This window comes from Nyctereutes procyonoides, unplaced genomic scaffold (genome assembly GCF_905146905.1).
Source record: "Nyctereutes procyonoides isolate TBG_1078 unplaced genomic scaffold, NYPRO_anot_genome, whole genome shotgun sequence".
NCBI lineage: Eukaryota > Metazoa > Chordata > Mammalia > Carnivora > Canidae > Nyctereutes > Nyctereutes procyonoides.
Genome location: NW_026575125.1, coordinates 64243017 through 64258908, shown reverse-complemented (window position 1 = coordinate 64258908; position 15892 = coordinate 64243017). Strand labels below are relative to the sequence as shown.

The following is a 15892-nucleotide window of genomic DNA, read 5'->3' as shown; positions in this document are numbered from 1 at the left end:
TAGTAGGCAGTCTCAAATATGTTCAAGTACTGTCTTTCACAAGTGACTTTTTTAAATTTTTAATAAATTCATTTTTTATTGGTATTCAATTTGCTAACATATAGAATAACACCCAGTGCTCATCCCGTCAAGTGCCCCCTCAGTGCCCGTCACCCAGTCACCCCCACCCCCCCGCCCACCTCCCCTTCCACCAACCCTGTTCGTTTCCCAGAGTTATGAGTTTTTCATGTTCCATCTCCCTTTCTGATATTTTCACTCATTTTTTCTCCCTTCCTCTTTATTCCCTTTCACTATTTTTTACATTCCCCAAATGAATGAGACCATATGTTTGTCTTTCCACGACTGACTTATTTCACTCCGCATAATACACTCCAGTACCATCCACCTCGAAGCAAATAGTGGATATTTGTCGTTTCTAAAGGCTGAGTAATATTCCATTGTATACATATACCATATATTCTTTATCCATAAATCTTTCGATGGACACAGAGGCTCCTTCCACACTTTGGCTATTGTGGACATTGCTGCTATAAACATTGGAGTGCAGGTGTCCGGCGTTTCATTGCATCTGTATCTTTGGGGTAAAACCCCAGCACTGCAATTGCTGGGGCGTAGGGCAGATCTATATTTAACTCTTTGAGGAAACTCCACACAGTTTTCCAGAGTGGCTGCACCAGTTCCCAAACCCACCAACAGTGCAAGACAGTTCCCCTTTCTCCACACCCTCTCCTAAATTTGTGGTTTCCTGCTTTGTTAATTTTCCCCATTCTCACTGGTGTGAGGTCCTATCTCATTGTGGTTTTGATTTGTATTTCCCTGATGGCCAGTGATGTGGAGCATTAACTCATGTGCTTTTTGGCCATGTCTATGTCTTCCTCTGTGAAATTTCTGTTCATGTCTTTTGCCCATTTCAGGATTGGATTGTTTGTTTCTTTGCTGTTGAGTTTAATAAGTTCTTTATAGATCTTGGATACTAGGCCTTATCTGATACGTCATTTGCAAATATCTTCTCCCATTCTGTAGGTTGTATTTGAGTTTTGTTGACTGTATCTTTTGCTGTGCAAAAGCTTCTTATCTTGATGAAGTCCCAATAGTTCATTTTTGCTTTTGTTTCTCTTGCCTTCATGGATGAATCTTGCAAGAAGTTACTGTGGCCGAGTTCAAAAAGGGTGTTGCCTGTGTTCTCCTCTAGGATTCTGATGGAATCTTGTCTCACATTAAGATCTTTCATCCATTTTGAGTTGATCTTTCTCTATGGTGCAAGAGAGTGGTCTAGTTTCATTCTTCTGCATGTGGATGTCCAATTTTCCCAGCACCATTTATTGAACAGACTGTCTTTTTTCCAGTGGATAGTCTTTCCTCCTTTATCAAATATTAGTTGACCATAAAGTTCAGGGTCCACTTCTGGATTCTCTATTCTTTTCCATTGATCAATGTGTCTGTTTTTGTGCCAGTACCACACTGTCTTGATGACCACAGCTTTGTAGTACAACCTGAAATCTGGCATTGTGATGCCGCTATATATGGTTTTCTTTTTTTAAAATGCCCCTGGCTATTCAGGGCCTTTTCTGATTCCACACAAATCTTAAGATGATTTGTTCCAATTCTCTGAAGAAAGTCGATGGTATTTTGATAGGGATTGCATTAAACGTGTAAATTGCCCCGGGTAATATTGAAATTTTCACTATATTAATTCTGCCAATCCATGAGCATGGAATATTTTTCCATCTCTTTGTGTCTTCCTCAATTTCTTTCAGAAGTGTTCTATACTTTTTAGGGGATAGATCCTTTACCTCTTTGGTTTGGTTTATTCCTAAGTATCTTATGCTTTTGCACGCAATTGTAAATGGGATTGACTCCTTAATTTCTCTTTCTTCAGTCTCATTGTTAGTGTATAGGAATGCCACTGACTTCCGGGCATTGATTTTGTATCCTGCCACACTGCCAAATTGCTGTATGAGTTCTAGCAATCTTGGGGTGGAGTCTTTAGGGTTTTTTATGTAGAGTATCATGTCATAGGTGAAGAGGGTGAGTTTGACTTCTTCTTTGCCAATTTGAATGCCTTTAATGTCTTTTTGTTGTCTGATTGCTGAGACTAGGGCTTGTAGTACTAAGTTGAATAGCAGTGGTGAGAGCAGACATCCTTGTCTTGTTCCTGATCTTAGGGGAAAGGCTCCCAGTGCTTCCCCATTGAGAATTATAGTTGCTGTGGGCTTTTCGTAGATGGCTTTTAAGATGTTGAGGAATGTTCCCTCTATCCCTACACTCTGACGAGTTTTGATCAGGAATGGATGCTGTATTTTGTCAAATGCTTTCTCTGCATCTATTGAGAGGATCACATGGTTCTTGTTTTTTCTCTTCCTGATATGATGAATCACATTGATTGTTTTATGAGTGTTGAACCAGCCTTGCATTCCGGGGATAAATCCCACTTGGTCTTGGTGAATAATCTTATTTAATGTATTGTTGGATCTTATTGGCTAGTATCTTGTTGAGAATTTTTGAATCCATGTTCATCAGGGATATTGGTCTATAATTCTTTTTGGTGAGGTCTTTGTCTGGTTTTGTAATTAAGGTGATGCTGGCCTCATAGAACGAGTTTGGAAGTACTCCATCTCTTTCTATCTTTCCAAACAGCTCTAGTAGAATAGGTATGGTTTCTTCTTTAAACATTTGATAGAATTCCCCTGGGAAGCCATCTGGCCCTGGACTTTTGTGTCTTGGGAGGTTTTTGATGACTGCTTCAATTTCCTCCATGGTTATTGGCCTGTTCAAGCTTTCTATCTCTTCCAGTTCCAGTTTTGGTAGTTTGTGGTTTTCCAGAAATGCGTCCATTTCTTCTAGATTGCCTAATTTATTGGCGTATAGCTGTTCATAATATGTTTTTAATATCGCTTGTATTTCCTTGGTGTTGGTGGTGATCTCTCCTTTCTCATTCATGATTTTATTAATTTGAGTCTTCTCTCTCTTCTTTTTAATAAGGCTGGCTAATGGTTTATCTATCTTATTAATTCTTTCAAGGAACCAACTCCTGGTTCTGTTGATCTGTTCCACAGTTCTTCTGGTCTCGATTGCGTTGAGTTCTGCTCAAATATTTATTAACTCTCTTCTTCTGCTGGGTGTAGGATCTATTTGCTGTTTTCTCTCCAGCTCCTTTAGGTGTAAGGTTAGCTTTTGTATTTGAGTTTCTTCCAGTTGTTGGATGGATGCTTGTATTGCGATGTACATCCCCCTCAGGACTGCTTTTGGTGTATCCCAAAGATTTTGAATAGTTGTATCTTCATTCTCATTAGTTTCCATGAATCTTTTTAATTCTTCCCTAATTTCCTGGTTAACCTTTTCATCTTTTAGCAGGATGTTCTTTAAACTCCACATGTTTGAAATCCTTTCAAACTTGTTCTTGTGATTTAGTTCTAATTTCAAGGCATTATGGTCTGAGAATATGCAGGGGACGACCCAAACTTTTGGTATCTGTTCAGACCTTATTTGTGACCCAGTATGTGGTGTATTCTGGAGAAAGTTCCATGTGCGCTTGAGAAGAATGTGTATTCAGTTGCGTTTGGATGTAAAGTTCTGTAAATATCTGTGAAATCCATCTGATGCAGTGTATCATTTAAAGCTCTTGTTTCTTTGGAGATTTGTGCTTGGAAGACCTATCGAGTGTAGAAAGTGCTAGACTGAAGTCACCAAGTATAAGTGTATTATTATCTAAGTATGTCTTAACTTTGGTTATTAATTGATTGATATATTTGGCAGCTCCCACATTCGGGGCATAAATATTGATGATTGTTAAGTCCTCTTCCTGGATAGATCCTTTAAGTATGATATAGAGTACCTCTTCATCTCTCACTTCAGTCTTTGGGGTAAATTTTAGTTTATCTGATATAAGGATGGCTACCCCTGCTTTCTTTTGAGGACCATTTGAATGGTAATTGGTTCTCCAACCTTTTATTTTCAGGCTGTAGGTGTCCTTCTGTCTAAAATGAGTCTCTTGTAGACAGCAAATAGATGGGTCCTGCTTTTTTATCCAGTCTGAAACCCTGCGTCTTTTGATGGGGTGATTAAGCCCATTCACATTCAGAGTTACTATTGAAATATATGAGTTTAGTGTCATCATGATACCTATTCAGTCCTGTTTTTTTGGACTGTTCCATTGGACTTCTTCTTAAAGAGAAATTTTAAGAGTCCCCCTTAAAATTTCTTGCAGAACTGGTTTGGTGTTCACATATTCTTTCAGTTCCTGCCTATCTTGGAAGGTCTTTATCTCTCCTTCTATTCTGAATGAAAGCCTTGCTGGATAAAGTATTCTTGGCTGCATTTTCTTCTCATTTAGGACCCTGAATATATCCTGCCAGCCCTTTCTGGCCTGCCAGGTCTCTGTGGGTAGGTCTACTGTTGCCCTAATACTCCTCCCCATAAAAGTTAGAGATTTCTTATCTCTTGCTGCTTTAAGGATCTTCTCTGTATCTTTGGAATTTGCAAGCTTCACTATTAAATGTCAACGTGTTGAGCGGTTTTTATTGATTTTAGGAGATCTCTCTAGTTCCTGGATCTGAATGCCTGTTTCCCTTCCCAGATTAGGAACGTTTTCAGCTATGATTTGTTCAAATACTTATTCTGGACCTCTGTCCCTTTCGGTGCCCTTGGGAACCCCAATTAAACGTAGATTTTTCTTCCTGAGGCTGTCACTTATTTCCCTTAGTCTATGCTCATGATCTTTTAATTGTTTGTCTCTTTTTTCCTCAGTTTCCCTCTTTGCCATCAACTTGTCTTCTATGTCACTCACTCGTTCTTCCACCTCATTAACCCTCGTCGTTAGGACTTCTAGTTTGGATTGCATCTCATTCAATTGATTTTTAATTTCTGCCTGATTAGATCTAAATTCTGCAGTCATGAAGTCTCTTGAGTCCTTTATGCTTTTTTCTAGAGCCACCAGTAGCTTTATAATAGTACTTCTGAATTGGCCCTCTGACATTGAATTGTAATCCTAATTTTGTAACTCTGTGGGAGAGAGGGCTGTTTCTGATTCTTTCTTTTGAGGTGAGGTTTTCCTTCTAGTCATTTTTCTCAGTGCAGAGTGGCCAAAAACACGTTGTATTGGAAAAAGGGGAAAAAGAAGAGAAAGAAGAACAGAAAAAGGAAAAAAGAAAATAAAAGAATAAAAAGAGGGAAAAAAAGAGAAGAAAAGAAAAAGAAAAAAAGGCTGGGGAAGCAAACAGAAATCAAAAAACAAAAAACAAGGGGGAGTATCCTCTGATTCTGTATACTGTAAATCCCTCGACTTCTCCTGGTACTTTCCAGTGGTGCTTGGTCAATAATTTGTTTTTCCTCTGTCTGTCTAGCTGGTCTTCTGTGGGAGGGGCCTGCTGTGCTGATTTTCAGGTGTTAGCACTTGGGGGAGCTGCTCAGCTTCCTGCCTTTTGCAGGGCTCAGTGAAAGATGTTACAGCTGTTTATCCGGTGAGGCCACTGTGAGGCTCTTGGGGGTTGTTCATACTGTGAGGCCCCAGGAGGAACAACAACAGTGCCGGCCAGGTCTGGAGCCCTGGATTCAGCTCCTGCAGTAACTAAGGAGCTCTCAGTCTCAGGGGCCTGGATGCTCCAGGGCACGGGGCCGCTGATCTGCTCAGCTCGGGGCCGCCTAGCGGCAGGAGTGTCCTTGCTGTCCTGTGCTCTTCTGGCTTCTGCCTGTCCCGGGGGGAGCGCCGGATCTTGGGCTGTGTCCCCGGTGCCCTGTGTTCCCAGGCCTGTACTGTTGGAATCGTGCTCCCGGGCCGCGCAGCCCCTTCCGCGCGGAGCTTCTGCCCCAGCCGCCTCCAAGCTGCTCCCGGGTCCAGCCGGGCTCCGGCTGCAGCCCTTTAGGGAGCTCCACCTAGGGGTGTGGTGCTCTCTCCCCAGGTTGCAGGTCGTCTATTAGTGTCCCTGGGAGCCTGAGGGCATCCCCGCCCCTCCTGGGGTCCTGCTCTAACTCCCTGCGAGCCCCTTTCCGCCCGGGAAGGTTGGTGCAGCTCCTGCTTCTCCGGGACGGGGCTCTCCTGTCCTAGGGGCACTCGCCCTGGCCTTGGCCCGGCTCCTCGCAGGGCCCCTCCCCCTTGGATGCCTTTTGTTTCCTTAATTCTTTTTCCCCCCGTCTTCCTACCTTGATAGAAGCACGAACTCTTCTCACTGTAGCATTCCAGCTGTTCTTTCTTTAAATCTCAGGCCGAATTCATAGGTTATCAGGATGATTTGAAGGTTATCTAGGTAATTTGCTCGGGACAGGTGACTTGGAGATCCTACTCTTCCGCCATCTTGCCCCCTCTCACAAGTGATTTGTACACTTACAAAGAATCAGTTGTATTTATTTCTAAGTCTCTAAGCCATTTTTAGTATAATTAAAAATTTAAATGTAACAAACTAGGATGAAATGTGAGTGTGAAGGGAATTGCTGTCCAGAGGAAAATTAAGTTAAATGTTTTGTAAAGACTAAAAAATGAATTACCAAATTATTTAAAACTGCTGTCAAATTACAGTTGGGCAAGTCAACCGTTAGAGGCTGGCAGAATTAATAAAAATTTAAGAGGATTCTGCACTCATATTATTTTTAAAATGTTTTTAGGTGTTGATTCTATTTTAAATAAATCTAAACTGAAAACAGTAGAAGACAAATTACAGATATGAGTACCTATAAGAAAAGATGCCATGGATCTTCAACTAGGAGATCCATACTCATAGAAAATACCTACTTCAAAAGAGAGAAAAATGGACACACAATTATGTTATTAATTTGAAATAAAAAATTTAAGGTCCATATTTATGATTTTTTAAAACTTCCCACTTTAACATTTTAAATGAATTGTTAACTACTGGTCCCAACAATATCAAGTTAGAAGATTTCTATTGTATACCTAAAATTTTTCATAGTTTCAGGGAGGGGAGTCACCCTTCTCTCTCAAGTCTATCATGGATCTCAGGTTAAGAATCCATTATATATATATATATATATATATATATATATATATATATATATATATATATATTAGAATCCAGCAGATATTACACATGACATTATTATATGCCAGTCAAAGGAAAAAAGGGTCTAAACTCTAGGAATTTCAGTAATAATCAGTATTTAACATTAGAAGAACTTTTAGGAAATCATTTTAATATCTTTTTTATCACAGAATTTTTTAAAATATTTTATTTGTTTATTCATGAGTAACAGGGAGAAAGAGAGAGAGAGAGAGAGAGAGAGAGAGAGAGAGAGAGAGAGGCAGAGACACAGGCAGAGGGAGAAGAAGGCTTCAGGCAGGGAGCCCAACATGGGACTCAATCCCAGGTCTCCAGGATCAGACCCTGGGCTTAAGGTGGTGCTAAATCGCTGAGCCACTCAGGCTGCCCTATCACAGAAATTTTTATTTGAAGTTCAGGAATTCTCTTGTTTTTATTTTCCTTCTATTAGAGTAAAATTAAGTTTTTAAAATTTTTTATTGGTGTTCAATTTGCCAACATATAGCATAACACCCAATGCTCATCAGAGTAAAATTAAGTTTAATATTTTTAGAATTAAGATTTTAATATTACACTGTTATGAAACTATATCTGCCTACTTATACATCTATCTATGTCTATATATGAATAGAGAAATATCTAGACAATATTCTAGCAAATGTTAACACTTATTTTTCTGGATGAAAGAATTCCAGGTGGTTACCTGTTTTTTTTCTAGACTTTTCTATAATGCTTAAATTACTTAAGGATGAGTAGTTACTAACTTTATTTAAAAACATTAAGGCCTGGGATTCCTGGGTGCCTCAGCAGTTTAGTGTCTGCTTTCCGCCCAGGGTGTGATCCTGGAGACCCGGGATGGAGTCCCACATTGGGCTCCCTCCATGGAGCCTGCTTCTCTCTCTGCCTGTGTCTCTGCCCGTCTCTCTCTGTGTGTCTCTCATGAATAAATAAATAAAATCTTTTAAAAAAATAAGGCCTTATTCTAAATAAACAAACAAAAAGACTCAATGGCAGCATTATGCACTGAGAAGAAAAATGGACAGGGAGGTACGACACCTGAAACTGAACAGAAACCTGGACAAATCAGTCATTTTGAAACTTCTCTGGGCCATAGTTTTCTTATCGGTAAATGAGGAAGTTGAATGCAATAAGCTCAAAAGTTTCCTTCAGCATGAATATGTTATGAATTTAAGGGTCTACTTCTTATATAAATTCTCAGGACATATTTATAAAAACAAGTGTATCATTTTGGATCAAGTGTCTCAACTAGATTTAACGAATAATGCTGTCTTTGCTATAAACTTGTATAGCGTGATCACATTATAAACTACTTAGATCACTATATCCTTGTCATTCTTAAAATATTGAATAGGTAGTTTTATCTACATCAATAATTAAAGAGATGTAGTAATGAGAATACAACTACAGAAAGCCCTTCTGGTAACACTACATACCGTTTCAAGTGTGAGGGGGAATCATTAAATGTTGGTAATTAAGAAAAGAAGGAACGGAAGAAAATACTGCATCACTAAAAGCTCTGCTTCTCAATCTGAATATGTATCAAAACTAAAATACTGGCACACTCTGTTTAAATAATTAGGAGAATGTTTGAATTTGTAGATAAGCTCACTAGAAAATGACAAAACAGCCATTATATGGACTCATGGAAAATGTTACTTAGTTCTAGGTGTTATCAAAACTGAATTTGTATGTTTTTTTTGTTTTAACTTCAGAAGCCTCTGTTATTTACCGATTTGCTGATCTTATTTTTTAAAGATTTTATTTATTTATTCATGAGAGAGAGAGAGAGAGAGAGAGAGAAGGGGAGAGAGATAGAGGGAGAGGCAGAGACACAGGCAGAGGGAGATTCTGCAGGCTCCATGCAGAAACCCGACATGGGACTGGATCCCAGGACTCTAGGATTGTGCCCTGGGCCGAAGGCAGGCGCTATACTGCTAAGCCACCCAGGGATCCCCAATTTGCTGATTTTTTTTAATTTTTTATTTATTTATGATAGTCACAGAGAGAGAGAGAGAGAGAGAGAGAGAGAGAGAGAGAGGCAGAGACACAGGCAAGGGAGAAACAGGCTCCATGCACCGGGAGCCCGACGTGGGACTCGATCCCGGGTCTCCAGGATCGCGCCCTGGGCCAAAGGCAGGCGCCAAACCGCTGCGCCACCCAGGGATCCCCCAATTTGCTGATCTTTATATTAATCTGATGAACTGACAGCAGCCAGTAGGTATAATTTTCTGTTAATTAAAATTTTAATTTCACATAGCTCAACAATGGAGTGGTATTTCTCCCCATAAATTCTATATCAATCTCTCTGAATTGAATCCTCAAAAAGGCATTTATATTGTTGAATTATATTTTAACAAATTTATTCTATTTGTAATGCTCATGTAATTAAGAATGGCATTTATCATGCTGAAATGAAGTGTGATTTTGCCAAAATAATAGGTGATAGTAACCATAATTCTCTGAAAATTAAATGCTGCAGATACGTAGGACATTTAAATATTGTCACACTAAGAGTTTAAACAAATACTGAAATGTACCTATCACTTAAAAGGATCTTACCTTTGCAATTATTACTGACTGGACTGGGTAGCAAACAGCTGCTCCTAAAGTGGCCAGTCCCAGTGGATAAGCAATTTTCTTAAACCTAGAACCTATGAAATTCAAATAAGCTATTAAACTCCAAACAGATGCTAGCACAGACTTGATGTTTTTATAACTTTAATGTTCTCTTTGTTCCCTTTCAAGTCATTACCCTATGTCAATTTATTCTTTAGATAATAATACTAATCAATGTAGTCGCTAAAATATCCTTAAGGATCACTATTCAATTAATACCTCTTAGAGGTCATGTCCAATTTTAGAAAAGTATTCTCAATTTAAAATTGATAATTAGCTACACAAAAGGGGTTGATGATTTTCTTTTTTTAAAACTAGTTATTTTTTTTCATGTCCTAAGAAACTCAAAATTGTAACCACATTGTTTCAAGTATCTAATAGAGCATGATAACAAAGAACTGATCAACTACCATACTTGTGATACCATGTTATAGCAAAATGGACTCTCTTTACATACCCTGTTTTGATTAAGTCTTTAGGAACATGAAAAATCCAACTAATCAGCTAAGGACTTTAAAAGATATATAACTCCTTCATGTCACTGATTTAAAATACTAGATGTAGCAATTAAACAATTGCAGGTAACATTAGATAATGTATTCATTTCCAAAAGTATATAAACTAAGCATCTAAGAGACACTTTCAAACTTCTTACAGATGTATTTATTTTAGAGAGAGAGAGTAGGAGGAGGGGCAGAGGGAAGAGAGAAGCAGACTTCCACCTCCTTGTGCAGGGCTCAATCCCACAACCTAAGATCGTGACCTGGGCCAAAATCAAGAGTCAGATGCTTAACCAATTGAGCCACCCAGGCACCCCCAAACATTTTGTTTTTTACAGCAAAATCCCTTAAAAAATCTTCCAAATACAATCTCACTAGGAACTTCATATAGCCATAGCTTAGTGACAACAAACCACTAGTTCAAAATAATATGTATCTTAAATGCCTGAATGCTTAGACTCCGTAAATATGAGCTGTATATGTAGATGATGGGTCTTCTAATTGGGGTAAGATCTTTTTTTCTCTAAAACAGCTCTTCTAACCGTTACTTTAAAAAATGGAACGGCCAAAAAAAAAAGGAACAGCCTATTTGGTACAGTAGTAAGGATATTTTTTAATCAGTATGGGTTAAGGTAAAAAATAACTGGCAATGTTTGCAGGCAATATTAATGAAAGATAAAAAGATAAAAACAAAAGCTATTTCTGTATCTGGTTTACCTATTTGAAAGGAGACCTACATTCATGTCTACAAGACAGAGCTTGGTACGGAGGAGTAGGTAGGCTGCTTCAACCTCTAATTTAGCTTTCCTTTGGTTTTAGACTGGTTTGCATGGTACTGTGAAAGAGGGTTTAGATCTGTTATGGTATACTATAAGTTAGAAAAAAACATGTCTTAAGTTATTCCTTTACTCAGGTCCTTCTCACTATTCTAGTATCATAGTTTGATTCTTGATTTTACTGACTTAACATCTCTTAATGCAAGTTTCCTTGACTCAGGCAAATTCCCCTAATTGTGCTGCTCCTAACCTTGGAAAGTGGCATTTTTTGGCTGATGTGTCATTTAAATATTAAAAAATAGCTTACATTCATCTTCTCTTTACTTGATATAAAGGGCAAGTCAAACAAAATATACATTTCATTTGGATTCAATAGCCCTACTCCCATAAGTAGGAAAGGACTTTAGACACAGCCCCTAACAAGTTAAGTGCTATGAAATCACATTCTCTGGACCTCTATATATAGCTAATGGGGTTAGACTAAATCATCAGCTTTCAAACATTTTTTGACCGTAACTCATATTAGAGAATAAATTTTACATTATGACTTATGATCTATCTTACACAGATATACACACACTCTACGGAAACAATAGTTTCACAATATTTACCCATATTAAGTACAGAACACTGATATTTGCTGTTTTCCTCTATTTTATTTTTTTAATAAAATGTCCTCTGAGATTCACTATGTTTATTTTATTACCTAATAATAGGTTGAGATCTAAATTTGAAAAACAATGGGCTAGATTATTCTAGCTCTGACACTTAGAGACAATGTGGATGACCTAAGAAACATATTCTTTTCCAAGCGGATTATGACTTTCTTACTGAGAATATAGTAGTATGTTCTTCCTTGAGTCTTATATGCTACATAGAGCGATCTTGTTTTTCAATTTTTTCCCTAATAAGTAGCTTATAATATATACCCAAGTAAAAGTTGCTCACGGTGTTAGAATTAAAAATGGGATATCAACAGCCATTAATATTAGCTATAGGTTGTTAGAGATGAAATATATGGGCTAGAGTTAGAATGTTTTGTACCTGATTTGGTATACTTGAGTTGATATTATAAGGACTAAAGCTGGACAAACAAACCATAAGGTATCTGATATTACACTCCAGACTGGTTCAGAGCTGTGACTTTGAAACACATGTAATTTAGTTTGGGGACAATGATTGGCAACTGAGTTGTGGACAGAAGATGAATGGAAGATGACCAAAAACGGCTACTGACCAGAGAACTGTACCAGCTTAGTAAGGGCTTTAGTGAGGAGGAGAGGCAGTAATGCCTACTGAGAAGAATTTCCATACTCAGAGGTGGAAAATGGGAAAATATGACATTCGCCATGTACTTATGAAAAAACAGTTATTTAACAGTGTGCAGAAAAGAATTCACATAGTTTCTTGAGACTACCATTGTTAGAAAGGCCTGCTTGCAAGGCTGGCTCTTGGCTGGCATCTGGGGAATTCACTGATAAAGAGTTCCCTACAATGACAAAAAACATTCTCTGAATGATGAGTGATGTACTGTGCTTAAACTGTTTGATGAAATAATATGGTTTATGATGAACAACTGCTTTCCTTCCAGTCTGGAATTCTGAACATGCTAGAGAGACAATGTTTATGTGATCAGCCGTTAGTAATAACTTTGACTGCTCAGTCTCTAATGAGCTTCCTTGGCTGACAACACCTCACATGTACTGTCACAATTCATTACTGGAGGGATTAAGTACATCTTATATGACTCCACTGGGAGGGGATTCTTAGAAGTAGAGGTTTGTACTAGTCTCTTATAGGCTTTGCCCCATTTGCCTTTTCCCTTTGCTTATTTTACTTTGCAATCCTTCACTGTAATAAGACCTATGACTATAGGTTGAGTCTTTTAAGTTTTCCTACTTAACCATCAAACCCATGAGTGGTTTTGGGGACCCTCTACAAAAGTGGTAGAGTGTGAAGAAATAACAAAGTTAGTATCTATACAGGGTAAAAAGAAGAAAAAAAAAAGAAATCAAGCATATCAAGCCTCATGTTGAATGAAAGTAGTAAGTTGTCGACTTCTGCAAACTCCATTCCGTGGTGGCTGATGTCAATTCTAGCAACCTTGGTCAGGATGAGATGATGACAGTATAAAGTATTTTTCTGGGCAGCCCCAGTGGCGCAGAGGTTTGGCGCTGCCTGCAGCCCGGGGTGTGGTCCTGGAGACTAGGGATTGAGTCCCACATCGGGCTCCCAGCATGGAGCCTGCTTCTCTCTCTGCCTGTGTCTCTGCCTCTCTCTCTCTCTCTCTGTATAAATAAATAAAATATTCTTTTAAAAAAAAAGTATTTTTCTGATACCAGCATGTCTGTCTCAAATCCTTAATATAGCCCCCAGAATATGTATGGTCATGAGAATGCAGAGAAAACAAGTTTGAGGGGTTAGCATACATTTTAACATTAACATAAAGTTCCCAAGGCCATTTTTTATATCTAGAGACTCTGAAAATCTTTTTATTTATTTATTTTTTTGAGAGAGAGGACTAGCAGTGGGGAGGGGCAGATGGAGAAGAAGCAGCAGACTCCCTCCTGAGCAGGGAGCCCAACTCAGGGCTCAATCCCAGGACCCCAGGATCATGTCCTGATCCAAAGCCAGATGCTTAACCAACTGAGCAACCCAGACACCACTGAAATTTTTTTTTAAAGGAGCAGAGGAAGATGGTGGCAGAGTAGGAAGCCCCTAGGTTCACCTTATCACACGAATACAAATAGATAACTATTGAATCATTCTAAATACCCCAGAAATCAACCTGAAGACTGGCAGAGCAACCACCACAATTAAAGAGAAAGAAAAGGCCACATCAAAGAAAGTAGAAATTGTGGGGATATGGTTTAGGGGAGAAATGGATCCCAGCTGCTGCAGAGAAGAGGGAACTGTGGTCTAGAGAAGGGTGAGATGGAGAGGAACACTAAGGGAAACAGACAAGAAGGTTTCCCCAAAGCAAATTGCTTGGAGAATGAGAACAGTCTGAATTTTGTGAGTTCTTTAAACAAGTAGGGTTTAAAATCTCGAGATTTAAAGATCAGCAGGCTTGGCTGGGATAGAGTTTGGAGGGCACTGCCCTGCTCCTGGGGAGAAGGCAGGCAAACAACCCAGGGGGCAGAAAGTATGAAAACAGTGATCTGAAGAGGCCCTGGGATATACAGTGGGGAGATTATTCCCACTTCTTGGAGTGCATCCCTGAGAGGCAACATTCAAAGATACCTCTCTAGGAACAAAGGAGCTGGCCAGCAACATTTCCATTCTCTGCCTTTTGGCATAAACACACAGCTACTGGTAGGAAGTAGTGCAGCACCAACCCTCTTGTCTAACTTATATACATCAAGCCCTACCCGCTGCACACTGGTAAGGCTGCCCTTCCCAGATATGCCTGCCTCAGTCCCACCATAGTGGGACCCTCCCCCAGAAGACCAGCACAAACCCCTAACCATACCACATCTACCAACTGAGTTCTACAGGGCCTCAGTTCTGTTGGGAGGTGGTGACAGGTCTCATTTCACAACCGTACCAGAGCACACCTAATTTAAATTTGCTGTATTCAGGCCAGGGACCAAAATTTCCCAGATCAGCCAAAGAGAGCCACTGCACACGGCTGGCCTAAAGTATAGAGCAGTCAAAACACAAGAGCAGAGTATATGCAGCATATGCTGGAGACACACCCTGAAGGGCCAAGCCCTGGGACCTACATGACCTCTTCCTCAAAAGGTCATTACTTTCAGGAGCAGGAGAATGACTAGCTTTTCTTTTTATTAAATATTTATTTATTTATTAAAGAGACAGAGAGACAGAGAGAAAACATGAAAGGGGGAAAGGGCAAAGGGAAAGGGAGAGAGAGAATCCAAAACAGACTCCCCATTGAGCACGGAGCTGACATCATGACCTGAGCTGAAATCAAGAGTCCAACACTTAACTGACAGAGCCACCCAGGTGCCTCATAACCAGCTTTTCGAAAACAGAAAAAAGTAGAGACACAGACAAAATGCAACAATGGAGGAAGAACAAAATCAAGAACAAGATAGGGCCATGGCAGAGAACTAAGCAAAACAGATACAAGTAAAAGGCTTGATATGGAATTTAAAGCAACAATCATAAGGATACTCACTGGGCTTGAGAAAAGAAGACATAGGTAATACCCTTATCAGAGAGATAAAACAGTTAACAAATAATCAGAGATGAAGAGTGCAATAAACAAGATCAGAAACAAATTTAATATAATGATCAACAAGCTAGAAGAAGTACAGGAACAAATTAGTTACCTACAAGACAAAGTAATGGAAATTAATGAAACTGAACAAAATAGAAAAAAGAATTATGGAACACAAGAATAGACTAAGGGTTGTGAATCCATCAAATGTAATAATATTCGTATTATATAAGTTCCAGAAAATGAAGAGAAAGAAAAGGGGGCAGAAAATTTAGTTGAAGAAATAATAGCTGAAAACATCCCTAAATCTGGGAAAGGAAACAGACATTAGATGCAGGAGGAAGAGAGAACTCCCATCAAAATTAACAGAAACAGGCTCACACCAAAGACATATTTCAATTAAATTTGCAAAATATAGTGATAAAGAAGATAAACTTGAAAGCAGCAAGAGAAAATAAGCCCTTAACCCACAAGGGAAAACCCATAAGGCTAGGTGGAGATTTCCCAACTGTGCAAGCCAGAAGGGAGTGGCATAACATATTCAAAGTGCTAAATGGGAAAAATATGCAGCCAAGAATACTCTATACAGCAATGCTATTACTCAGAATAGGAGAGATAAAGACATTCCAAGACAAACAAAAACTAAGAGTTCCTGACCACTAAACCAGCCCTACAAGAAATATTAAGGGGGACCCTGAGTGGAAAGGAGAGAAACCAAAAGTGACAAAAACAAGAAGGGATCAGAAAAACATTTCCAAACAATGGCAAAACAAGTAATAAAATGGCAATAAATATGTATCTATCAAT

At 39.0% G+C, this 15892-nt stretch overlaps 1 protein-coding gene across 3 annotated transcripts in view; it reads right to left on the bottom strand.

The window, feature by feature from the left end:
• APOOL (apolipoprotein O like) overlaps positions 1 to 15892 on the bottom strand; it is a 133589-nt gene that overhangs the window by 33945 nt on the left and 83752 nt on the right. For all 3 annotated transcript variants that reach the window (XM_055337927.1, XM_055337929.1, XM_055337928.1), the window contains one exon: positions 9570 to 9661. In XM_055337927.1, coding sequence (XP_055193902.1) covers positions 9570 to 9661 — 92 coding nt within the window. The remainder of the gene's footprint in view (positions 1 to 9569; positions 9662 to 15892) is intronic.